General features: G+C 44.8%; 1 protein-coding gene across 4 annotated transcripts in view; it reads left to right on the top strand.

Annotated features, from left to right (window-relative positions):
* Window positions 1–260: 260 nt before the first annotated feature.
* Window positions 261–27,379, top strand: part of CEP162 (centrosomal protein 162) — an 857,607-nt gene continuing 830,488 nt past the window's right edge. For all 4 annotated transcript variants that reach the window (XM_085611039.1, XM_085611040.1, XM_085611038.1 and 1 more), the window contains exons 1-2: window positions 261–412; window positions 13,078–13,173. In XM_085611039.1, coding sequence (XP_085467165.1) covers window positions 13,114–13,173 — 60 coding nt within the window. In that variant the 5' untranslated portion in view covers window positions 261–412; window positions 13,078–13,113. The remainder of the gene's footprint in view (window positions 413–13,077; window positions 13,174–27,379) is intronic.

Raw genomic sequence — 27,379 nt, 5'->3', positions numbered from 1 at the left:
CAAGTTAGCCCTCCCTGTTTATTCCCAGGAAGAACTGCAGATAATGACCACCAGCTTACTCCAGCTAGGCTTTCAACGCCAACGGGCGAAACTGACTCAGGAACACCCTGGGTACCCAATGACTGTGGGAGAACAGCTGCACAGAGACACGTGCTACCTCGACAACCAATAAGCAATTCTGAATTTTGTCCCGTGCATTAGGATAGGCTGAGTTTCTAGCTTTTAATGGTTCAATCCAAGGTCTTTTTACATTGTAACAATTCCTTTCGCTCCCAAACTCTAAAACGCTTCCTACAATATGTTCTGCCATGGGATTGGTTGCTATGCGACGCAAATGTCTAAAATTATGGACACCCGTTAAAAGATCAACAACGGACACGGGACATTAGGTTGAGTTCACGGAACGTCTTGTGTAAGTAGCGCACTGGGGGTTACTTTAAATATCGAAGACATTTCAAATATTGAAGAAATTCAACTGAGTTGCCCCTGATCAGCTTCAAAAACTCAAGCACCACTTATGCATGCGTCACTATGAGAAACTTGATACCAAACTCTCCACTAAATTATATTTTTACACGCCTTTGTATTTTGCTTTGTGTGTATATCTCGTTTGAAGACCCTTTGTCAAGTTTCTGCAGCCCTTGTTTATGTCAGGCAGCTTTGCTGTGTGGTCCCCTGTGCGGAGGGGTGTTTTTTGTGATGGAAGAGTGTTTCTTGCCTGCACGTGTTTTCTAGTCCGGGGTGGATCCTGATGTGCTAAGCAGAGTGGCTATAATTCTGTTTCTTGTTGGACGAATACACAGTGTTGTATGCTGCGTCTCTTTAGTAAACTATATGCTCTGATACAGAAAGGTTGTACATTTAGCATTCTGATTTTGTTTAAATCTCAAAATAAAGCTGTCGGACATCTGACGTTTTACTGTTGGCAGTGGCACATTAACGGTGATATTTTTACTATGTGTCCTTCAAAATAGTGGCATTTAAGAGAGAAAGGGAGATACTGAAACTTTGTTTTCCTTTTGCTCTTGTCATAGCCATCTGTATTTGTAACCCCCAGACACAGATGCTACCCTCTATGGGTATCAAACTTTCCTTACCTATTTATAAATTATGTTGATAGTATTACTTTTCCTGTCTTGGCACAGTTATAATTAATTGCAGTATTAAATACTATTTCTTTACTGGTTTCTGATATTGGTCACCATGAAGTCATCACCTTCATTGCACTCCTAGAAAATTAGTTGTTCCATGCTGCTGCTATTATTTTTCTGATATATTATTTATCAAAATGTTATGCAACTGGCTCCTGTGCAGCATCGTAGCCGTTAAACGGAAGCAACTACAAGTGGACCTTTATGTTTGGTCGAAGAGTACTTGGTTGTAGTATGTTTTATGTAGAAAGAGTGTTTGAGATCTCAGAACCGGCGTCCGGTTGTGTTATGTTGAACACGTTGCTGCTGGCATGTGTGGAAGTTATTCCACAATTCTGAGTTATATGTCAATATTAGTTGTTTTACATTCAAATTCATATATGTGTATTAACACGGAGCTATTGCAATTGAAACAAAATCATTGTGATGTATTTTAGTGTGTTTTTTTCTGGCTTAGACTGAAAAGGCCTCAGTTTGGCCTCAACTCCATCTTTGCTAAAGTAGCTGCTGTACGATGATGTTAATTGCTGCATATATTTCTCGCTTAATTCTCTAAGGTAGCAGGGAACGGGTCTTTAAGTGCAAACAAGGATGGACCACCAGTTCGTATGAAACAAAGAAAATAGTACCTTTTTCTAACAACCTTGAAATTGTATTTTCATACATAAATATAAACAATATCATGATCAGGACAATTAATCAAACATTAGTTACTAGTATTTAAGGCATTTCATTCTGATATCAAGACATACAGCAACTTAGTAAACCAATCAATACCGTATGTGAATTCAAAACATGTACTTAACTGTCAATGACCCAACCTCAATGGTGGGCAATTGTCCAAAATTGTATGAATAAATCCTTGAAATCACAACATTGAAGATAAAAAAACATTCTGTTCCAGCTTATTTTTGGAAAAATGTTTAGGTTTAAATTTTATTTTGTTAGGGAATAAATGGTACATTACCGTACTCTCACCTACATCCAGTGGCCGTTAATGTAAACATGTAAAGGGAGAGAATAAACTGGGAGGGGGAAGGTTGGTAGGGAGGCAGGGGTAAGAGGGACTATCCTGGAAAACAGGGATAGGATATATTCGACAACATCCTTCTTCGGAGGGTGCAATGGTTTCGGGCCCATGGGAGGCAGCCATGCCCAGTTTGCGGTTTCCACAGCTCATTCTTTTTCGTGTTCAGGTCGGGTGAGGCGAAGTATCCGCAAGTTGGTTGGGCATGAGAGCTCCTGGAAGTCTCGGGCTAGAAATCATAGACCAGGCCCTCAATTTTGATCAAATGCGGTAGTTTGCGGTCAACCATTGCTGTCGGTTTCTCTATGTCAAGAAGTTCCCAGAGCTTATGCTGCCAATCCAGCCACGCCAGTGTTCTTCTTTTCGTTCTTACCCTTGCCCAGCAGGACTCTGGTTTGAGTATGCTTAAGGGTTATGTTTCTGCTCTATCTGCTTTTTTGAGACTGGCAGGCGAACCCTCTCTGTTTAAATCTCCAATTGTAAATAGGTTCTTGAAAGGGCTGGGTCCTTGTTTTCACCCATACCTTTTCTCATGCCGCAGTGGGACCTTAATTTTGTCCTCACTTTTCTTATGTGTGCTCCTTTCTAGACTTTAAATAACTGTCCCCTCCTGCTGCTTACCATTAAGACAGCCTGTCTGGTGGCAATAGCATCTGCCCAGAGTATGAGTGAGTTACAGGCATTGATGACTTTTGCTGATAAAGTGGTGCTCTGTACCCGTGCTTTATTTCTTCCAAAGGTGGTGACCCCATTCCATCTGGGTCTCTTTGTGACGCTGCCCAATGTTTTTATTCCTCCACATCCCTCTAAGGAAGAGGAGCGTCTCCAATGCCTGGACCCAAGAAGAGCGTTGCCATTCTACCTTGACCACACAAAAGAGTTCTGGGTGGATGACCAACTCTTTTTGGTGTGCCTGGGAGCTAAGAAAGGTCGGGCAGTGCAGACAAGGACCATTTCTTGCTGGGTCATTCTCTGCATAAAGGTCTGCTATGCCCTGGCTAAGAAGCAGCTCCCTGAGGGATTAAGGGCCCATTCCACCAGGGGCAAGACTGCGACCATGGGGTTGTCTCGGGGTGTCCCAGTCCTGGACATCTGTCAGGCTTCAACGTGGGCATCTCTGCACACATTTGCTAAGCACTACTACCTGGACAGCCAGGTCCCCAGCCCACTGCTAGGATGGTATGGCTTGGGTAGCTATTGAAAGGTAAGGAATCTGCAGCTGGATGTGTCTATCAGATGAACAAGTTACTTGCCTTCGGCAGCACATTATCTGTTTGAGACAATAGCTGCAGATTCCTTACAGACCCACCCGTGCCTCCCCGTTCTGCTGACTTATTTGTTAGAGCTAGGGTTACGGCCATTTTCAGGCCCCTTGTTGTGGCACACAATTACATCATTCACTTCATGGCTCTGCACTTGTGGTGTGGAAAAGTGAAAAGTACTGACGTCCAGGCACCTAGGTGGCACCTATATAGGTGACCATGACGTCATAAAGAACATCGACAATGTCAATGAGAGCCGAATGGAGCCACCGGATGGCACGTACAAGGGGTACTGCTCATGCAAAAGTTTCCGGATCAACCTGACCCCTGGGAAATTCAAAGGTAAGCTAGATATTGCAGCTAGATATTGTCTCTACCAGATAATGCGTTACCGAAGGTAAGTAACTTGTTCGTCCAGATACACATCTTCAGATGAAGAATGTGCAACATATTTCCAATTGCCTCTCTCAAATATTTTATTGTGTAATGATTTTGTTAATGTTTTCGATACGCAAGACTTTTTATTGCCATATCTTTAGGACTTTAATGGTTCGCTGGAAGAACTACCTATATCAGAAGACCCTATGAATTGTGTAACTTATTTTAAACATGTAGTGGAGATTGCACAACCTAACTTGAATATTAACATTACTAAAAATAGCATTGATGTAGTGTGAGTGAAGAAGAGTGTGAGTTTGTTAAGGAATATAATGAGCAAAAAAGTGAAAATCCTGAGAGATGGGAAATATGCTAGTGAAATTAAAGACCAGATTGACGCTGAAAATAACTTAAAAAATTAATAGGTGCATTTGCACGGAAAAATGGTGCATGATAGAATTAGACTGTTTTGTATGGTGCATCAGGAACCTTGAGGAATTGGGCCAATAGTGTTTGTTGGAGAGAGGAAGTGTGAAAAGATCTATCTTATCTAATGAGTTTTCTGGTTGGTGAAGAGCCAACGTTTAGAGAAATTTCTTATGTGTTTTGCAAGACTGCCTATTTAAGCCCTAGTCGTTATTGGGTGGGCTGGTGTTACTTTGCTCAGGTATTCCCTCTGATTTACTATGTGAATAAAATTAGTGATGGTTTTGGTTTGAAAAGAGTGAAGCATGGATTTGGACAAATTGTGTTAGATGTATTGGTAGCTCTGAAGTCGTCTACTGTTATAGCAATGAATGATGTGAAAATTAGAAAATCATCTACTCTGATAGATCGACTCACTTCTAACACTGCAGGAGCACTAAGTTCTGACTTCTGTGCTAATGTGATGAGTGTTTAATTGAACATATTTTTGGAATCTAAAATCCTTATTTCTAGGAAAATGTCAAAAGTAAAAGCTTATTGTTATTTACCCATCTCCAGTCGGGCATTTTGCAAAGAACTTGTATGACATTACTTTATTGCTATAGAACACAAAGTTGGAGGTATGCAAGATTACTTCTCCGAATTCCACAGTGAATAACACCGATAAAGAAACCTCTCAGCTGCTCTTTTCAAGGGTCCTATCAAAAAGGCAAAGAAAAAAGCAGGGGAAAGCCAGGAATAAAAACATCAGTATAAGCTCAAGCTATCACAGTATACAAACTTTGAACCTAATTTTCTCAGCTAAACTAACACTAGTAAAGCCTTCATATCATTTAAAAGATATGGTTGAGACAGTTAATGAAACATCCTTTACATCCACAAACAGAAAAGAACCATCCAACTCCAAGTCTTGGATGGGGTCACACAGGAAATGATTATTGTTGCAAATGCCAGAATCAAGGGAAGGATTAATGAACTTATTCATGTGAAACAACCAAATCTTGGAGAAACTTTCCCTCTCTCAATAAATCAAAATAATAAACCATTGCCTCATGACTTACGAGATAGGGAAACAATAGGTATTTCTTTTCCATTAAAAGAGAAACCGGAATAACCCATTTGTGGGACTGAAGTAACGGCTCCAAACAAGTACATCTAGTAAGGCAACTCAGATATACATTTTAAGTCTGGGGACCTAGAGATACTTTTACACCAACAGTGCGAAACAGATCGACAATTAAGAGAATGCTCCTTGTCCCAAAATATCGATCCAACGGAAATTGGAACATTGTATATCGTGAGAATATAGTGAAATTACTCAAGTCATCCCTTAGACTGTTGAATCTTACTTCAACCAACATTGAATCCATTTAATTTCTTCCTGTGAGAAGTTGGCTTGGTATACGATGCACACGTATGTAAGTGGGTATCCTGCACCAATCCAGACAACCCTTATGCAGATTTTAGTGGTCTCAGACAACCTTAGAAAGCTCTCTAAATGGTAGTTGTGGAGAGCAGCCTTAAGGCTTAGTCCAGAAGGAGTGTAAGGCAGCGTGTTTCACCAGAATATAATCTTATGGTTATAGCTTAAGTGAAAAAGAACCACACAGTGTATTTATAAAAACATGTATTTATTATAAGACACTTACAGATATCTCCTAGCCGGAGATATACACAATGCACACAATACTTTTCCTTAGAAACAGGTAAGTAGCACGTAATACACAGTGGTCACCAGAGGGAGACCAAACCATTTACTAAAATAGTGGTATGCGAGCCACGACTCGAGTCAAGACTATACCTGGAAGTCGTAGAAGTGCCGGGGACCCAAGGAACCACCCGAGGTAAGTAACCAGGTGCCCCACAGAGGCCGTGTGCAGAGTGGGAACACGACTGCGGGATCAATGCAAGTCAATGGCTAATTCGCGGTTTCAATTTTAAAGAAAGGACCCTTCCCAGTGGACCCTGAAGAAACCCAGTGGAAGACAGAAGGTTGGAGAGCCACCCCACCCATGGGTACCCTAGGAACCAGGATACCTACACCAGGGAAACCAGGTGCATAGGTGTGAAGTGGCATTGGAAACCTCAGTCGAACCCAATGGAGGACTTCAAGAAGATGCCGCTGCTGGAGAAGGTGAAAGTGTCCGATGGAACCCAAAGGTGGATTCAGGAAGAGAATCTCTGCAAGCAGAGGGGACAGAGTCTATGCCACTCAGGAGTGACCCGGAGGCACGGAAGACGAATGCCCACCGATTTCGAGTGTTGCAGGGAAGCTGAAACTGCAGCTGTAAGGACCAGGTGACGTTGTGGATGACCAGGAGCCAGATACAAGTTGTCCCACATCGGATGTCGAGAGTTGAGGGTTCGTTGTCTGTAGGGAGAACCAACAAGCCTTGGTAACGGCAACCAACGTGGAAGTTGAAGAAGGTACATATGTATTGCCACCTCTCTGGTGCATCAAGGCCGCCTCCCAATTCACGTCCTCCAGGTCTCACACCTCTAGGCACCACTGTTCGCTCAGTTTGTCTAGTCTGTCCGGTAAGTGGTTATTGACTGTTTTTTATGTGAGGGAAATAGCTTTGGAAGAGAGCTTTTCTAGTAGCAGCCATCCCTCCAGTGGGGCGAAGTCGGGTAAGTCCTGCATCTCTAGGCCCTCTGCCTGCTAGGCCTGTTGCAGCTGGGCATATTTCAGAAATTGGTTGCAATGTATGGAGTAATCGCTCTGGAGAAAAGCATATGGCACCAGCTCGCCCCCTCAAGAAGATCTCCTATAGGCGAGATCCCTAGTAAGCCCCAGGCTCCAAACCCTCGAAGTTTTTGGATCTCCTTCAACCACATACCCTCCCAGTGCGGCGTCTCATGTCATCTTGCCCGCTCACGCTATATGGCCGGTGGCCTTCCACCAGGCCTCTATCGCCACCTGGGTGGCTGGCGGCAATTGGCAAACTCCATTCTCCCCCTGTACAGGAAGTGGAGAGAAGAGCGACTAGTAAATGGTGTGTGTTCCAGCCTGTAGGTGGAGTGGTCCTGTAGGGCGAACGCCCAGTCATTCACTGCCACCATGTGTGCAGCCCTGATGTCCTAGAGGGTGTGCCCCCGTTGTAAGGGTTAAGCTGAAGCGTGGAGAGGCCTATTCTAGGGTACCTACCACACCATAGCAGGGAGCGCAGGTCCCTCTCTAGCTTGGCAAATGTGGCCTCATGGAGCGCGTAATAGGTATTCTGCGTGACATACAGTATCTTTGGGAGTGTAATCATTTTAAAAATGGCTGCTCTTCCCAGCATGTTAGGGGTGGTGTACACCCCCTTTCCATGTCATCCTGGAAAGTCTGTATCACTCTCCCAAGGTTTTTCCAGTTGGCTACGGCCTTCATTCCCCTGTGGAGGTTAGCTTTGGCGGTATCCATTTGAAGATCCTGTGGAGCATACGGAGGGTGTTGAAGCAGGACGTGGAGACGGCGTTGACTTGCCTGGTCATGGAGAGAGTGGAGTCGAGGATGACCCCTAAGTTGCGTGCGTGGTCCGTGGGTTCCGGGGCTGTGCCTAGCGATGTGGGCCACCAGGAGTCGTCCCAGGCTGAGGGGGTGGGTCCGAGAATGAGGACCTCCGTCTTGTCTGAGTTCAGCTTCAGTCTTCTGTCCTTCATCCAGTTGGCTACGGCCTTCATTCCCCTGTGGAGGTTAGCTTTGGCGGTGTGGGGGTCTTCGGTGAGGGATATGATCAGCTGGGTGTCGTCGGCGTAGGAGATGATGTTGAGGTTGTGTTGTCGAGCGACGTGGGCGAGAGGAGCCATGTAGATATTGAACAGCGTCGGGCTGAGGGAGGATCTCTGTGGGACGCCGTAGATGATCTCGGTGGTCTTGGAGCGGAAGGTTGGGAGACGGACGCTCTGAGTTCTGCCGGAGAGGAAGGATGTGGTCCAGGCCAGGGCCTTCTCTTGGATGCCAGCGTCATGGTGGCGTGCTGATAGGGTGTGGTGGCAGACCGTGTCGAAGGCTGCTGATAGGTCCAGGAGGATGAGGGCGGCTGTTTCTCCTTTGTCCATCAGGGTCCGGATGTCGTCAGTGGCGGCGATGAGGGCGGTCTAGGTGCTGTGGTTGCTGCAAAACCCGGATTGAGAAGGGTCCAGGATGTTGTTAGCTTCGAGGTAGCGGGTCAGCTGTTTGTTGACAATCTTCTCCGTCACTTTTGCCGGGAAAGGGAGCAGGGAGATGGGCCGGAAGTTCATGAGGTCCTTGGGGGTCCGCCTTGGGCTTCTTCAGGAGGGCGTTGATCTCGACGTGCTTCCAGCTTTCTGGGAAGGTTGCTGTCTCGAAGGAGCAGTTGGTTGTTTTCCGGAGGTGGGGCGCGATGGTTGTGCTGGCTTTGTTGAAGACGTGGTGAGGGCAGGGGTCCGATGGGGATCCGGAGTGGATGGAGTTCATGGTTTTGATGGTGTCTTCGTCGCTGACGCTGGGTCAGACGGTCAGGCGACTGGTGTGAGTGGTAGTCGCAGGGGTGGTGGACTCGGTGGTTGGTGCGGAGGGGTCGGAGTTGAAGCTGTCGTGGATGTCGGTGATCTTGCGGTGGAAGAAGGTGGCCAGGGAGTCGCACAGGTCTTGAGATGGCGGGATGTCGTTGGTGTTGGAGCTGGGGTTGGAGAGTTCTTTCATGATGTTGAAGAGCTCTTTGGTGTTGTGTGCGTTGTTGTCTAGGCGGTCCTTGAAGGCGGTCTTCTTGGCGGTCCTGATGAGTTGGTGGTGTCTACGGGTTGCGCTCTTGAGGGCTGTGTGGTTGTCTGGCATTCGGTCGTGGAGCCATTTCTTCTCCAGCTTCCGACAGGTGTGCTTGGAGATACGGAGGTCCTCGGTGAACCAGGCGGCTTTCTTGTTGGCGTGGTTGGTTGTAGAGTATTTGAGGGGGGCGAGGGTGTTGGCGCAGTCGTTGATCCACTAAGCGAGGTTGGTCGCGGCGGTGTCTGGGTCGGTGGGTGGTCTCAGGGCGAGGGCGGTAGTCAGTTGGTCCTCGGTGATCTTGCCCCAACGGCGGCGTGGTGGCTGTTGGGTGCAGTGGTGTGTGGTGGGTTTTCTGAAGGTGAAGTGGACGCATCTGTGGTCGGTCCAGTGTGGTTGAAGGAGACGTGGGGGCTTGCGGAGAAGATGGGGTCGAGCGTGTGTCCAGCGGCGTGAGTAGGTGTCGTTATGAGCTGTTTGAGTCCGAGGTTGGCGAGGTTGTCGATCAGGGCGGTGGAGTTGGCGTCGTTGTTATTCTCGAGGTGGAAGTTCAGGTCCCCGAGGAGGAGGATGTAGTCCGTGGAAGCGAGGGCGTGGGTGCTGATGAGGTCGGCGATGGTGTCACTGAACTGTGGGCGGGGTCCGGGAGGTCTGTAGATGAGGGTTCTTCTGAGGGTGGTGTTGGGGTCGGTGTGGATCTGGAAGTGCATGTGCTCGGCGGTGGTGAGGGTGTCGTCGGTGTTCGTTGAGATTTTGATGGAGTCTTTGTGGATGATGGCGATTCCTCCTCCCACTCCATTGGTGCGGTCTCTGCGGGAGATCTTGCAGCCCTGTGGGATGGCTATGGCGATGTCTGGTGCTGAGGTGGCGTTCAGCCAGGTCTCCGTCAGGAAGGTGACGTCGGGGGCGGTGGAGTCTAGGAGGTCCCAGAGTTCGATGGCGTGCTTGCGAGCGGAGCGGGTGTTGAGGAGGATGCAGCGGAGGTGGTTGGGTTCTCTGGCTGGTGGTTTGGAGGGTTGGATGCTGGTGAATCTGCAGTTCCGGCAGGTGAAGGGCCCTTGGGTGCGCTTCGGGGTGGCCCGGTAGCAGGGGTGGTCTTGTCTGGTGTTGAGTGCGTGGAGGGTGTTTGCGTCGTAGTGCAGTCTCGTGTTGCAGGGGGTTCGGGGTCCAGGGGTTCTGGCGCTGGGTGCGGTCCAGGCGCGGACGGGCGCAGACGGGCTTGCCTTAGGCGCGCCCGCTGCGCGCATCCGCTGCACGGCCGCTTCGCGGCCTCCATATGAGGGAAGAGGGAGGGAGGAGCAGCTGGGAGGTGGGAGCGGAGCGGCCAATGGGAGTGGAGGGGGCGGGGCCGCAGGGGCTCAGCACTCCACCCTGCACAGCGGTACGCAGGGGAAAGGGGACAAAAACAACAAGGAGTAATGGACTAGTATGATCCATTGCCTTCTTCCTAGTGAATCTCTGGTTTCGGGGCTGCTAGGTGGAGGCGTACACTAGGAAGGTCCCGTTGGTTCCTCACCATAGGCTGCAGGTGAAACAATAACAAACCAGCATGAGTACGTTCGGCCCTTCCCCACCGTCTCCTGTCCCTACAGTGTTAGCCAACCTCCCTCTCCTTCCCTACGTCTGTGAACTTACATGTACCCCAGTGGCAATATCCTTACAGAAGCAGGGAACCTAGAACAGCAGGTAATCCGAATGGAAAGGAAAAGAAAATAAACAAAGTCAGCGTGGAAAAACTCTCTCCCTGAGAGCTTGCGTGATGTTCAGAGCAAAGCAAAAGGTTGGTGCGAACGACTCTCTCCCTGAGAGCTTGCGCAATGTCAGTAAATAAAGCCCGAGTCAGCATGCTTAGTGTGACGTCTCACACATGCAGGTACCACGACACGGGGCTGAGCAGCATCGGTATGCAGGGCAGTGCAGAAAATGCACAAGGCGGGGGTAAGGAACTGCTCCTCTTCCCAAGGTGATACCGGGTACCCTAAATGTTGCTGGCGAGCGTGCTTCGCGAGGAAGCACTCCTCGAGGCACTCGCCCTTAATCCTTGTTGCTCAGCAAAATACAAAAAAAGAATATCCATTGCTAAACAAACACGGGTCCTCCCAAATCCTAGCTGGGACCACGGGTGTCTCAACGAGTGCAGGAGCACCCGGTTCCGACCGCGCAGGCGAAGGACTACAAGACGGCCTTCCACGTAGGAGCACGGGCAGACGACCAGACTGCTGGCAGCACTCCAGCACAAGTGGGCGGAAGGCAGCCAGTAGCGAGCCCGAGCAGCTCTCCATGCTTCTTCTGGAGCATGATAAGCGCCGGCTCCAGAAACAACTCTCCTATGATCCCAGGAAAAACGGATTGGGCACAGGTGACAAGCACCGAATCCCCCTGGAGGCAGGCTATATATATCAGCCCAGCCTCCAGGGAAGACCCGGTTGCCTGCCGAATTGCTTGCTGGGAGGTGTAGTTCCACCCCCCCCCCCCCCTCCCCCGCCCAACCTCCCCACTGGCAGACCGCGTCGGGGAAGGACCGTGACAAGGATAGACATTTTTTCCTCCTCCCCAGCGATGGCTGAGACCTTGAACCCTGTATATCAGGGTGGTAGCGAATCACGGCTGCCAATTGTTCGATGGTAAAGGCGAACAACAAGGGGGACAGAGGGCAACCCTGTTTGGTGCTGCGCTCTATCAAAAATGCCAACGAGAGAACCCCATTCACTCGGGTAGCCGCTGTAGGGGCCTGGAAAATTAAGGAGATCTATTGTTGAAAGCGGGGCCCAAACCACATTTACTGAGTGCCTGGTGGAGAAAGGGACACTGTATGGCATCAAATTCCTTTTCCGTGTCCAGTGCTAGAAAAATGTGGGGGTCTTCTCTCCAGAGTGACCGCCAACATCTAATTAGGGAGGCGCAGAAGGTTAAATCTCGTATACCTGCTTGGCATGAAGCCCGACTGGTCTCCACGAATAAGTGGGAAAACCGATGTCAGGAGTCTCGAGGCTAAAATATTAGCCAGTACTTTCATTTCAATATTTAACAGCGAGATGAAGCAGTAGGAGGCGCATTTGGTTTTGGTCTTACTGTGCTTATGACTCACGCCAATGGTTGCACATTGTAGATTTGGCGGTAGAGCATAACGGTCTCTCATCTCCTTGAAAAGGTTGAGCATGTGGGGGGGGGGGAACAACCCTGAGTATCTTTTAGAGAGACCATTTGACACTTTTCCTTTTTCAGTTTTGTGATGGATGCCTTGACCTCTTCTAGGGTGATATTACTGTCAAGTGTCATCCGGTCTTCAGAGTGCATCACCAGCAGGTCCACTCATAGAAGAGCCCGCTGCCGTAACAGCCCTGCTGCACGGTGTGGCATACGTGCCACACCGTGCAGGAACAGGGGTTCAATTCCAAGGGGTCACAACATGTGCCCTCCTTCATGGACCCCCAGGCCTAGGAGCAGCATGGGGGGCCTGTTAGGACCCCCTTTGTCGCCTCTCCATCACCCTTTTCATGGCGGGCTCACCGCTATGAAAGGGGCGGCGGATTCATAATATACTTGGGGGTGCCGCAGCGGCACACCAGCATATTGCAGCTCCCTGACCTCTGTGTGACAGCCGCAGTATCAAAGATCCACGGCAGCCGCTGCAGTCCTGTGGCGGCCCGACCGCCCCACTTGTAATACTGCTGGTGGGCCCTCAGTGTAACGGTGGTCGGACCGCCACCGTGAGGTCTATGGACCGCCACAGCGAATTCTATGGACCGCTGTTCTTGTAATAAGGACCTAGGTGTCTTCTACCACTATGGTTTTAACTTATCTTTTAAGCCTGGGATTATCCTTGTTGTGACAATATTACTTTTTGTGGGAAATGTTCCTATTTTGTTTGCTACAGATATCGTGCATTGTCTGATTGTTATTATTTTTTTTTAAACTATCTCCACTTTGGTCTAAAGTGCTTTCATATCACTAGTCCACTTTTATGGTTGTTTTTTGTTATAACTAACTAACTAACTTGTAAAGTGCTTTAATTGTGGCTGCTCCGGAAGAACAATTTGTTAATCTATTTGTGTTAATCTTTATATCTAAAAACGGCCAGCTATGTGAAGCTAAGAATTTTTCTTTAATTATTTTTTACAGGCCTCTAACTTGTGGATGCTGATAAATTGTTGAATAATGGCCCAAAGAATGTCAAAAGAAGAGCTGGATGAGCAGTTTGAGCAGTTTCTAAAAGAGGTAAATGGACTGGGGTATATGATGAGGTGGGATTCAGTTTCCTTCTTTAATTGCATTCTCAGACACCCTTATTTGGCACTACTATGCACATCATAGATGTGGTAAAGAAGTTGGATGTTCTTCTGTTGGGAATGGAATGTTCCCGTATGGTGATCTGGTATGTTCCCCTATTTTGAGTGTCCGACTCCATGTGAATCTGGTATCCTTATTTATATTTTTGGCTCTGGTGTCATAATCTACCTTTTGAGCAGAAGCTTAGGCCTGCCCTTGACATTGCGATGTCCAGGACATCTCCTGTGACCTGGAGGAATGCACCATGCGTGCCCTCATAGTGGACAGTGGACTACTGTCCTTGTCCTGAGTGTAACACGTAAAGTGGTGATGGTAGAGTAATATGTTTTGTGAATTATAGTGTGACCAAATGTCTGTGTCAGTGAAAATGTGGACTCCATATCTCTCTTGTGAAAAGTTCAGCTGTTATGTGTAAAGAGCCTTGCTCTGACATCCCGTTTGTATGTCAAATGCGTGTGTGTAGCGTATGCACGTAGTACATATGTGAAATACAACTCTAGTTGTACGTGAGTCCCAATACTGAAGCCTTTGGGATCCATTTTGGATGCCCTTGGCTTAAAATGGCATCCAGACCAGCTTCTCCTGAGAGTGGAAGTGTATTTTCTGCATTCCTGTGGCAGAAGTTATGTGAATCCCATACATTTGTATTAAGTTTTTTGGTTTGAAAACTAATTGTAAAATATTGCTTCAGAGTAGGAGTTACCCAAATGCAACTAAAAGTCTTAGCTGAGGTGCTACATTTCAATTTCTCCACATTTGAAGCCCTGCGATACTTGTGGTACTGGGAGTCTGAATCACGAATCTAGGGCGTGCCGGATTCAGCTATGCATATTTACCAGGAACTGCAAAGGATCAGTAAATCCTAATGGATCCTTGCAGTGGTTGATGGGTTCACGAGAATGTATTGCCCCACATTCGAATAGATATTGACTTTTTTGCATAGATAATTTCATCACTCGCCGTAGGAGAGTACTGCAACAAAGTAGACTGAATATTTTTTTGAGGTACTTTATATTTTGAGGAAACAAAACTTTCTCTTCTTTAAAAATCGCCTTGGCGAGCACAGGAGAGGACAAATCCAGAACAAGAAGTCGAAGTAAGAAATAAAAAAGAGGAAGATGGTCTTACAGAGGATTCCAGGTCTCCCCCAGAAACCATTGCAAGGAAATTTTACACCTTTCCACCAGGAGAAAAAAATTGTCATCCAAGTACATAACATGCACTTTCTACGATCAGAATCTCATCCGGGGTAGCTGAGAAAAATGCAGCTTTGGAACCTTGTTGATTCACAAGCAACTTAATGCAAAATATAAATAAAAGTATATTGCAGTAAAAAACAGAAGCGTAAGAGGGACACGAAGAGGCAAGTACTTCTTCTCCAGCTATGTTGTATGCTATCCCTGTTGGAGATCAATTGCTGGAAGAAATTGTATGGGGTAGAAGGAAGCCTGTTAATGGTATGTGGGATTGCATTGTTTACTGTGTGGCCCAGTAATCTGCTGTAATGAGCTACATTGTGTTCACACACACCAGCAAATCTACAAAAAAGCATTTCCTTCCGTTTTCCTAGTTTTTAATTTCCTTGTAAATCCTGTACAGTTACACGGAGCAGGGGGATAAGAGGACATGTCGACCTTTGACATGTCGACCACGAGGAGATAATCCCAAGTCAGTGGCGTAGGGAACCCCCGAATAAAGCAGCTTGTGGACACCAGGGGCTCTTGAATTGTGTCACATTAAAACATCAATTAGTTAATCTGGGCTTCTACTCTCAGCAGGTTTGCAGACAAAATATATCATAAATAATACTGTTAGGCAATACCATGAAAGAAAGGTGTGAAATTTGGTTTACAGAGCAGCTAAATGCAGAAAGAGAAATTATGAACATAGGAGAACCACATAGAGGGACAAATATAAAAAGTGAGTATGCAAGCGAAAGAAAAGAAAGAAAAATTTAGGGTGAGAGACAATAAATGGGTATAGTGAAACAGGAAAGAAACAATGAGAGGCAAAAAGAAGGATGGAAGAAAAGAAAGGTGAAAAGACAATGATGAAAAGGTGAATGGAAGGGTGAAAGGGTGAAACAATGATTGGATGCATCAGTGGAAGGATGGATACACGGAATGGTGAAATGATAACTGGAAGAGTGAAAGTACTGATATTCCTGTCTACCTCACGAAAAATCCTAACTGGGAACCTATTATCTACTTCTGCAGAGACCAAAAAACTAAAAACCTTACGTAATTCAGCTATACAACATGCCCGAAAGCGCCCAGGGAGGCATAGCTACTCACGAACTACAAGCAAGCAGAAAAAGCATTTAGGCAAGCAATAATACGACATAAACAAAAATGCTCTGACCAGTTTTGGTTAAAATTAATCCATACAAGTAAAAACCCTAATACAAAGGTATTCTGGTCTCTTGTGAATAGGATACAAGGCCCCAGAGGGCAAAGCAGTGCCAATATACGCGAAAACAAATGGGTATCATTTTTAACAGACCATTTTAAAGTGACCAAAAATGAAGAGGGTCGGTCTGCTAAACTGACACCATCTGTCTTCTCGATCATCCCAAACTATTCGTAGCCCCACTTGGGCACAACACATCCCGAAACGCCAGAGCAACTAACAGACATGGTAGCCAAGACACAATTTGCAAATATCACCGAAACCCCGTACCAGCAAGATGAGCTCCTGTTTCAGGCATTAATGACACCCGAAGCACTGATAACTCGATCGGTACGAATTATAAGCAACAACCGGTCGTATGGGGACCTCGGCCAATACGGCCTACTCAGGCCTTGTACAAGGTGGACATCGAGTTTTGGACTAAACATCTGGCACCCCTAATCACCTACTGTTGGTCAAGTCAGCATATTCCAGAGTCCTGTCATGGAGCCATCATTCATCCAATCTTTAATGGGGGCAGGAGAGCTGAACCTAAAAATTACAGGATGATAGCCCTTTGGACGTTGAATCAAAATGCTACGCCAGTCTGTTGCTCGAAGAGCTGTTGTCGTGGGCCACTGACAATCACCTCTTAACCTTTAACCAGACTGGCTTTGTGGCAAAATCAGGAACCACAACAAACCTGCTCGCACTATCAGTACTGACGGAGAAAGCATCGGCCTCAAGAATGCCACTCCATTGTTGCTTTGTTGCCTTTAATGCTGCCTCCGACCATCTGCCCAGGGGTCTTCTATGGCTTAAACTGCAAATATGGGGGATCCCCTCTGCCCTCCTAAAGGCCATAATCCAGCTTCACTCTAACACCTGGATCCATATAAAATTGGTAGATGTATCCCACATCTCAAGGAAAATACAAACATCTTGTGGGGTAAAACAAGGGTGCTTGTTGACACCTTTTCCTTTTAACCTCTTCATCTCAGATTTACCACAGCTACTTGATGAAGTTAATTCCCACCCTCCAAAACTTGGTGGCACCCGCGTAAGCAACCTGCTATATGCAGAAGGTCTCGTCTTGCTCAGCCACACAAGGGTTGGCTTGCAGAGGCTTCTCAACCAACTGCTCCCCTTGTAGTGGAGACGGAGTACCATGTACACACATTGCTATGTTAGCATAAGCTTCTTAGATGTAAAACGCCATCTTGTCACTTTTGCTGCTTTTGCACACGACACTGCAGGTAGCTGTTATTATGCGAAAAACTGCTTGCTTACTTTTTCTTCACATGAGAACGGTCTGTTGATCACATCCCTAGACGTGCACCGCGACCAAGTCTGAACACTGTGTGCAGAAGCCGTCAAGGTCAAAAAACAATGTATGCTTTTGAATTCATGTTGATCGGCCCATGCTTTAGCCATAACACACACATAGACGCAAATATCTGAAACTTGGGTGCCTTTAATATTGCATTTTGCATGCATGATTCAGACACTTTGGAGAAGACCTTTTCCAGACACAGAGCAGAGCTGATCATGTGATGTGATTCACCTAAGCTGATATTTACGGTATGAGGTTCCCCATTCAAACCTAGAGACCTTCTATTAGTTTCATAATACTAGCTTCCTTGTGAGGGGAGGGTGGCTATTTTCCACTATCATTTATAACATGATTTCTCCCTTCATTTTCTATGGTATTGTAACAATGCTGATGGTTTTATTTTTAATCATTTGTCTGTTTATGTTAGCCAAAGTACTGCATCTTAGAGCACGTAGTTAAAAATAAACATTTTAAACTTTACTGTGTCTCTGATTACTCTTGTTGTGGACTGATATGAGAATAATAACGAAAAGGTGTTTCTGATTCTCACCATTCCTGAGAGTACTCTAAGTCGCTTGTTCTGGGTTGTCTAATCATTGGTAGCTTCGAGATGATACGGAGAACGAATGAGACACGATGCTAGTCGGATAGGGGTTCTGGGTACTGAGGTGAGTTTTTGGTACACCGCAATTCACTGAGGTCCTGGTTTCCTGCGCATAGTTCTGTGCATGAGCAGGATCCCTGCAACACCCTACAAACCTGCAACAAGCTAGAATTAAATCTATCAAAGACAATTACCTTCGGGACATGAAAGCTGCTAAGTAGAGGGTGGCGTTTAAACGGCAAAAGCATTGAAAGTACCGCCTCTTACAAATATCTGAGGATCTATTTGGACTCAAGGGGCACTTTCCACAAACAGAAGAAAATAGTCGGGGCAAAGGCTCTGTCAATTGAAGTAGCACTTACGACACTTGGGAGGCAGTTATCTGGCCCAAGTTTGTCCCCTCTTTTAACCGTCGTGAAAGCCAAAACCTTCAATAATTTATTTTATGGCCAGGAGATTATGCTGGAGAAATACTCCTGTCTGGTGAACAAGATAATAACAATCGTCAAGCGAGCATGGAGTCTACTGACATCTTCATCCCCAGCTCAGATAAGACTTGAGTTCGGCCTTCTAGACCACAGAGGTGTTGGGGCCGGCGCTTTTATCAAGCTGTGCAACAAACTGCACTCTTCAAGTGAAGGAAGCCTGGAGGCTATACTGTGGCAAGAAATATCGACCAGCCAAGTGGGTCGAAAACACCGCTGCTATTTAGAACACTCCTTGTAAATGGTAGACGCGACTGAAATTTTGGGAATTAACCCAATGTGCAGGGGGTGTGGGTGTATTATGGAGTCGATTGAGCACGTGGCGTGCATTTGCCCTTCCTTACTCAACGATCGAAGGATGCTGCTACGGGGCAAATAGAATAAACTTAGTTTTGGCTCCTGCTGCCAAGCCATCTTAGCAGCCATGAACCCAGAGAACCCAATGCTCAATATCCGTTTAACCAAGTTCGCCACAAGAGCGGCAAAAAGGTTAACGCAGTGGGAGTGCCAGTTACCAAATCTCCATCTTATTGCACTGGGTTGCTTCCCACTCATAAATGCAGTCAGACGCTACATTTTTTTCTCAGGACCAACATGTTAGCGGCCCTGTGTGGATTACCGACTGCCCACTTCGCTTCATGGCCTGAGTTTTTAGTCTTCCCCTCTCCATGTAGTGACCATCCTCCTTTTAGACAGAGCCTTAAAGTGAATAGATTGGACAGCTGGACTTTTCCGGTCTTGTACCTTGCCCGTTTCTTTTTCTGTGTTTTAACGGTATGGCTCCATTTTAGCAACAAAGTTATTTTGCCCCTCATGGCACATTTTCTTTTACAGAAACCACATGCCGTCAGGAAAATTATGAAAAATTAAATCCGGTATCCTCTTGACTCTATGTAACTATGCTCCGACAAATATTTTAACTTTTGTATTACCAAATCTCATTTTATAACTTTTTATTATCAGAATGTTTTCTTATTGTAAAGATTTTAATTAATCGAACAATAAAGTTTCTTCGTATCGCATTGATAGATTGAAGGGTGAATGACTGGCAGGATGAAGAATGAACAGATAAGGCAGAGTGAAAGGATGGATGAGTGATATGATGGATGGGAGACAGCGTTTACAATGCTGGCAATACCACGCGGGTTGATAACAACGCAGTCGTTACAACAGCAGCGTTGTTACCACGCGTGGCATTACATCATAAGTCTTTTCAACGACTTGCGCTAGGTGGCGTGCAACACCAGGGAATGTGTTGGATTTTAAATCCAACACCTTCCCTGCTGTTGCACTAACTGGAGTAGGAATAGTAATGTATACTATTCCTAAGTCCAGCGCGCCACCTAGCACAAGTCGTTGAAACGACTTGCGATGTAATGACACGCATGGTAACAAAGCGGTCGTTGTAACGACCGTGTTGTTACCTACCGCGTGGTAACAGCACACGTTGTAACATCATACATTCATGATGGATACATGATATGATGGGTGAATGCATGAAAGAATGGCTGTGTATATGAAAGGATGAATGAATGTATGGAAAGGTGAGGAGATTTACAGATGAATGGATGAAGAGAGAGAAGGAGAACTGATGGCTGAATAGATGGAAGGAGGGTGAAAGGGTGACAGGAACTCTTGTAAGGATGGGCCGGTTTGCTCACCTTGCATGCTTGTGTGTGATTTGATGTTTTATTCAAGTGGGGGTATTTTAATTTTCTGCCTACTCCCTTTCTCCAAGTTCTAACATAAGAGAGACTATTCAAGGTGTAAGGGATAGTATTCATGTGTAGAAGTAGATGTGAGTAAAAAGCAGCCAAGCATTTCAAAATATGTGCTGAAAAAAGAACAACAGGAAACGAATCCAGTCCTTCGAGTGGCCTCACTATCATTTTGAGAGCAAGGTTCACATATGGTGTGGCGAATAAAAAATAAACATTTTGGATAAAAGAGGATCGAACAAATTTCAGGAAGTTCTGTTGAAAAAACAAATGTAAAAGTTTCTGTTTGCTTTATTTGTACTTTAAAAAGTTAACAAAATAATGGTTTTATACAGAACTGACAAACATCAAATGGCTTGTCTTAGGCCTTGCACTGCTCCAAAAGACAGGACCTGCAGCCTCCCCCAGCATTCCCAGTCCAAGGATGCCAGTTGGCCCATTTAACCACCCCCTCAACATCATGCAAAAAGTACATATTGGTTGTGGTGGATCAAGCCACCTGGTATGCAGGGGCGTTACCTTCTAAACATACGACTGCCAAGGGGGTAGCATGGGCACTCCAGTAGGTGATCTTTTTTTTTATATTGTTTTTCCCAAGACACTGATTTACAACACGGACCATTTTTTATCACCTCATACATGTGAGTGATGTGGGAGCAAGCTGAAGTGACCTATCACTTCTCCATGCTTATCACCTGCAAACCAATGTTTTGATGGAAAGGTTAAACAAGAATGATGGCAACTCTGCCAGAGAACCTCAAGAGGAAGTGTGAGGTTTTCCTACCATGTCTCCTATTACCCTACGGAAGAAATTATACAGAAAGTGGCTAGATTCAGTCTGTTCAAACCTCTTATTGAGCACCTAGGTCATGGCGTCCTCACCATAGTCAGAGAGGAATGTCTGAGTCATCTCAAAAGGATGTGATGGTCCATGTGATTGGCCTCAGGAAGTTGATGATGCTGTATGACCCAGGTGAGAAAACCTTCAGCGAAGCCAAGAGCTGAAAGTGATGCTTACTGGGTGCCAAGAAGGTCAGGAAGTGTTGGTGATGAAGCCCATTTGTTCAAAGCATTAGAAGATAAATGCTATAAGCAATCGCAGGTAGCAGAGAAGATTCAAGGACAACTACCTGGTGGACAGCAGTGCTACAAGGAAGCCAAAGTCGGTGTATAAGTGAACTGACTTAAGCCATACCTCTGGAAAGACTTCACAGAGAACATCATGGTAATGACAGTTTAAATTGAGGGAGACATTGTGCCATCTCTTGACTTGCAGCTTGGTGATATGTAGGCGGATGGGGTGCAACTTAACCCTGAAATAATGTCCAAGTAGCAGATGGGTTGTAAAGAGGTGCTGGGAAAATTCCCCATGTCCTTTAGCTGATTGCAGGGTTGGCATGTGTTTGTTTCTATGACATATATGTAGGGGACGGCTTGTCAAAATAAAGCAGGACTTGCAGGATGTGTGACTGTGACGGAGTATATCAAGCTAAAGGTTTCTAAAATGGGTTTGACTTGCAGTTGCCAAAGTGTCATGGCAGGCTTGGTCCATGTAGCTGCAGTGCCACTTCCACTGCCGTGATCTCCTGGTAACGGGAAGTAGGCTAGCCTTCCAAGTCGGACTGTATCAAGCGTGTTGGCCGTTACACTCGGAGGTCTGAGTCCTTGAGGGAACAGTGGCCATGTTTTTTAACAGAACTGTACCAAAACCTGTCCTCGCGTTTAAACCAATGCCTGTTATTTTGGTGTGAATATACTTACTTGAAATCCTGTTTCTACTGAAGTCACCAATCAGCACTTGGAAGGGCTTCTTCTTCCTCAACCCCTGCCTACTATCTTCTGGAAGTTCGTGCCCATGGCGTAGTCCACTTTTCCTTGACTGCCCATTGCATAGTATCTCTTGGAGATCTGGAGGAATTTGCAAAGATAGGAACGAAGAACCCTTACCAACAGCCACCTGCTTCTCTTATGCTGCAAGATGTTCATGCTCTGTTATGTGAAGGATTCATACCTACTGTCTAAATTTTCCTTGGTACTCGTCTGCACCTGGATTCTAGGGTCCATGGAAGATACGGGCATTATCATAGTGGCTCAGCAAATAAGGAAGCACTATCAATATTTAAACTGCTGCCATTTGTTCATCACATAGAACCTAAAGACTTCTCATTTTTGATTATTGACTTTGATATGCTTGAGTCCCTGGCTGTCATCAATTATACTTTTTTCCCCTGTGATTATAAGAATAGAAAAGATAAGGCTGCAAAAGCTACTTAAAATGGTGATATCATTTCTGGATTGATAACAACAGACTTAATATTCCTGATTTAGAAATTGGGTAATACAAGGGTACCTAAAAAGGTGTACTCTGAAAATAGATTGGGAATAGTCGCCATTAAAAGTGTACTCACCTGCTCCTTTTACCTTTGGACATATAAAGAGATCCAATACCGGCCTGCGAGTAGAATTCAATGCTTAGTTGGAAAGAGGGAAGTTATAGGTAAGGAAGAAAAAGATGAATGATTGACAATTAAGTTTGAGTTGAGTGTTGTAGTCAGATATTCACTAGTCTACATTTTTTTTCTCCTTCTCCCTTAGTAGGAACAAATTTGCATAACTTGCTCTCGTCCAGGAGGGTAACCAGTTTGAAGGAGTTCTGAGAAGCACCCATATTGAGGGAGGCCAGGCTGAACATGAAATGTTTATTCTTTTTCTTCAGTCCCATTCCCCTTTTTCTAAGAACTGATCGGATCTGGAGTACAGATTGCTTTTAGGCTGTGTTAGTGTTTGGGTGGCATTGGGAACTAGCTTCTTTGACTGACTCTCACTGTAGGATTGCACAATCAAGCATGTTAGTCACAGAATAACAGGCCCACACAAAGTATCCTGTCTAAGCGAGATGGAATCTCATAACTCATCTTTTTCTGAAGTAGTCAGTCTATTAGTTGCTTTACAGACTAATACCAGAGATTTACGTCAAGCCGCACAGCAGTCTCAGGAAGAAACCAGCAATTGGTAGTACAGTTAAATTAATTACAAAAGCAATCCGTGTTTGTAGGAGCATGACCCAAATTTATGTTAAAACCCCCTATCTTTGTTCACACAGACTTTCATGTTACACCAGAAGAAAGTGCTGGTTAGGGTGTAGGTGCAACCCCAGTAGTTCATGTAATTACTCCTCACTCTGTCCCTTTAGCACCTACAAAATGTTTTTTTGGGGAGTCGGCTAACTGTGCTACCTTCCCAAACCAGTGCCAGTTACATTTTATGTACAAACCCCCTTGTTTTCCAGGTAATCAACCATGGTTGTCTTTCATACTTTCCTTTCTGGGAGGCACCGCTGCTTCATGGTCCATTCCATTAGTTGAAAGGGATTATCTTCTTTTGTATAAGTATAGAAACCTTTGGGCAGGTATGAAGAAGCGTACTTTTATGCAGTCAGTAGATACTGAGTTGTTTAATCTAAAACAACGAAGTAAAGACCTCATTGGTTATCTAACCACTTTTAATTGATGAGTCGCTGAATCTGGATGGCTAAAAGAAAAAACAGCCTCACTTTTTTATCGGGGGTTATAGGACAACTTGAGAAACTCATTGGCCTAAGTAGTTAATCATCTGGAAGATTGTGTAAATCGGATCGATTTGGTGAACATATTGGATCACTCTTTATTGAAAGGAAAAACAGATCATGGTAGAACTGACCGAAGAATAGTGCTCATTAGGGAAAAGAAATGTGAACCTAAAGGGGTGGAAAAAACGAACATATGCAAATTGGTTGAGTTTGTGGGCCACTCCGCTAAGGAGGAGAGGCAGAGATGTCAGGATAAAAAAACGGAGTCTCTGTTGTGTAAAGGCCGGCAATTCTTTTTTAAAGGAATGTGCCAGCAAAACAAAAGGGAACCTAAGTCCTTCTTTACCACCACTGAGGGAGAGGTAGAGGCCAGAGCTCGGTAGTTGTTCCGATCCAACTTTTTGGTGGGCACAGTTTAAGGGTCTTCAAAAAACTCAACTCCTCTTGAGGATTCCATGTCTCATTTCCATGGACCTGTGCAACTAGAGTGGGTACCTAGTAAAAAGCTCTCCGTAATATGTTAACTATTATTTTGCTAAAGAATTGGGTATCCCCATTTTCAAAAGAGCTAAGGTGAAATTATGTCAGGTAACATAGTCCCTTGGATGACTCTGTTAACTATGACAATATTTAAAGATCACAAATAACAGATTTGATTTGATTTCTGTGCCCCAAGTTCCAGCCATACTTGTAATCCATTAGCTGTACCAACATAATTATTGATTGGATTTCAAGAAGTTTAACATTTTTGTCTCCTAATTGCCAGAAACATTAATTTCAGGAAGACATTGTTAAACCGGGACTTAATCAGTGCACTGTGGGTGAAAGGGATATTTTTGTACCTGAAGCTCAGCAAGACTTTGATGATGTTATTGATAAGAGAAAGGCTAGACATTTGATTGTAAAATAGACCTTCAAACTAGAGCTCCACTCATTTGCAGCCGGATTTGCACTCTTACTGAGTGCTAAAATCTTCATCTGAGAGAATATTTGGATACACTTCTGGAAAAAGGTTTAATTTGCCCATCCCAATCTCTGGTCTCTTCTGTGTTGTTTCTAGAAGGGGTTGGAGCTCAGGTGTGTATTGAGTACAGGGCTCTAAATTGCATTACTGTTAAAAACTGATACATTTTGCCTTTATTTCTGTCCTTGTTTGATAAGATCAAATAAACGCACCTATTTACAGCACGTTAGATCTACGGGGCGCATATTGTCTGCTGTGCATCTGGGAGGGTGATGACTGAAAGACCGCTTTTAGAAACCTATTTGGCCAATAGGAATACATCATCATGCCGTTAGGCTGGTGTAATGCCCCAGTTGCCTTCCAATATTTATTAGATTAAGTATTACATATAAATATATTTGGGCGATGGTTTACATCAATGACGTTCTGATCTATTCAAATTCAGAAGATAATCACTGCTTCCCTAAATTTGGAAGCGTATAATCCATGTTACCAATTTAGAGTTTCCAGGGTTCATCATTTACCTACAGGTATTCAAATGAACTGAAAGAAAGTTGAAGCAATTAAAAATTGGAAAGGTCCTCAATCAGTAAAAGAAGTGCACAGCTTCCTAGGTTTCACTAAGTTCTACTGATGTTTCATTGATCAGTTTTCTGACACTATGCCACAGCAGTTGAGAAAAGGAGTACAATTTCAAGGGGACTCTAAAGCTGAGAAGGCTTTTCAAGTCCTTAAAAGAAAGTTTGTTACTGCTCCGGTTCTTAGCCATTCAAATTTAACTCATCCTTTCATTGTTAAAGCTGACTCTTCGTAAAACGCTAGAAGAGTAGTATTGTCACAAAGAGGCCCGACTACTAGACTCCTACATCCAGTTTCTTATTTTTCTAACAGTGAAAATAAAGTATGCAGTAGCTGATAGAGAGCTATTGGCCATTAAAGTGGCATTTGAAGAGTGGCACCATTACCTCCGGAGTTGTCAACATACATTGATCGTTTTGACAGACCACCGTCTAACATCTGCTTGTGCCCTTTCTGCCAGACAATTACTTTGGGCCCAGTTCTCCAATGATTATGATTTCATTATCACCTTTCAGCCAGGAAATAAAAATGCCAATGCTCTGCCTCCCTGTGGTGAGGCACCCATAGAACATCCCATTCATCCTCCACCTGTAATACCTGTGATTTGACTGGTGAGGGTTTGTCTGTTACTGAGCTTATTGCTTAAATTCAAAAGGAGCAAGACTCTGACAAGACTAAGAGAGTGTTAACACAACGTGCAGGCATTAAGAAGAATGATTTATATGATTTATATTAAAGAGGTGTTATATCTACTCACAAATACCTTGCAAGAACAAGCATTACTTTTGAGTCATTCTTGGCAGCTTGCAGGGCATCCAGGGGAATTAAAAATGTAGATCTGTTAATGTCATTTTTGGTGACCCACTATAACCAGGAATGCTAAGAGATTTGTGCAATCTGTGCCCAAGGCAGAGCTTATCTTGCAACCCCTCCACCCCAGGTTTACTTCACCTTTTTCCAGTTCCACAACGATCATGGCACACAGTTTATCTTGTTTTTGTTGTAGAACTATCTCCCATACCAGAGGGGTTTTAACACTATTTTAGTAGATGTAAATCATCTGACCAAGATGGCACATTCTACTCGTCTAAAGGAGTTACCATCTGCTAAACATTAGCAGACATTTTTGTTCAGTCAGTTTGATTATATGGAATTCCAGCAGTTCTCATTTCTGACAGGGGCTCACAATTAATTTCTCATTTTTGAAAATCTCTCATCAGTCTCATGAAAAGAGAAGTGAGTGTATTCTCTAGCCATCATCCCCATACTGATGGAAAGAACGAGAGAGTAAATTAATGCATAGAGCAATACCTATGTTGTAAAACTTTGCAAGATAGTGCTAATTAGGAACATTCTTAAAGGAATGCATATTCCTCATATAATAATTCCTCTAGTGAATCGTTGGGATTTCCTCCATTTGTTTTCTGAACCTATGGTCTACACCCTAGAATGATGAACACAGAAATTCAAACACCTGATCTGGTTCCTGCAGCACACACATTTCATAAACCTATTATGCACGTTCAGAAAACTGATCAAGGCAATTTAGCACAGGTCAAATTAAGGCATAAAGAATTTGCAGATAAACTGAAAATCTGAAGAGGTGTATCACATTGGGAGAGCAAGTGTAGTTGTCTACAAAAAACACTTATGCCTCAAAAGTCACAACAAATTTCAACCTAATCTTCTTAGGCCTTATACGGTTCTCAAGATTGTTACTCCTGTATCCACCAAATTAGGCTTACCTACTACACTACTAGCACACCCAGTATTTCATGCCCTATTAATCAAACCAGGCACTGAAGGAACTATTCTTTCAGCTGTCCCTGTTGAGATAGCAGCTTTGTGGCTGTCCTGATGGTTATGAGTATGTTGTTTCAGGTCCTGGGTGAATAGATGTTGTTTTTATTTCTTTACACTTCTTTGTTTGCAGTCCAAGGGTGTCCTGGCACTGGGCGTGCCAAGAACCTTTAGAGATGGGGAGCTTGTTTAGATTTTATGCAGGAGTGGTGGCTGTGATGGCGTTGTAAATGATGCAGCTGGTTTGGGTTTGAAGATAGTGTGTGCCGGCAAGGAAAGCCAATAGAGTTTGTTGAAAATGGGTGTGATGTGATTGTATTTTTCAAGCCATTGATGAGACATGTTATGGTGTACATGATGTCCATAAGAACTGCTAATGTGGAGTCTGTGAGGCTATGCAGCAGGGCAATCCCCCTATCCACATGAAAGAGTTGAAGGGCTTGAACAGCAATTCTGAAGTTGCTTTTTAGAAAAAATAATAATTTTCACTTTCTTTAGAAGAGAGAGCTAGTCCTTGTTGCTATTTCGGCAATGTATTTCTCAGGGGTGAAATTGATGACCACGGTGAATCCAAGTGACTTTGCATTCAGTGAAAGTTGAGTTTTGAAGCGTTCATGGTCCATGTAATGGAACCAAGTTTGTGTATTTCTTTCTTGTTCTTGGAAAATCACAGGAATTCTGTCTTGGTTGGGTTG

The sequence above is a fragment of the Triturus cristatus genome, chromosome 6, assembly GCF_964204655.1.
Source record: "Triturus cristatus chromosome 6, aTriCri1.1, whole genome shotgun sequence".
NCBI classification, from domain to species: Eukaryota; Metazoa; Chordata; class Amphibia; order Caudata; family Salamandridae; genus Triturus; species Triturus cristatus.
This window is presented reverse-complemented; position numbering and strand designations above follow the sequence as displayed.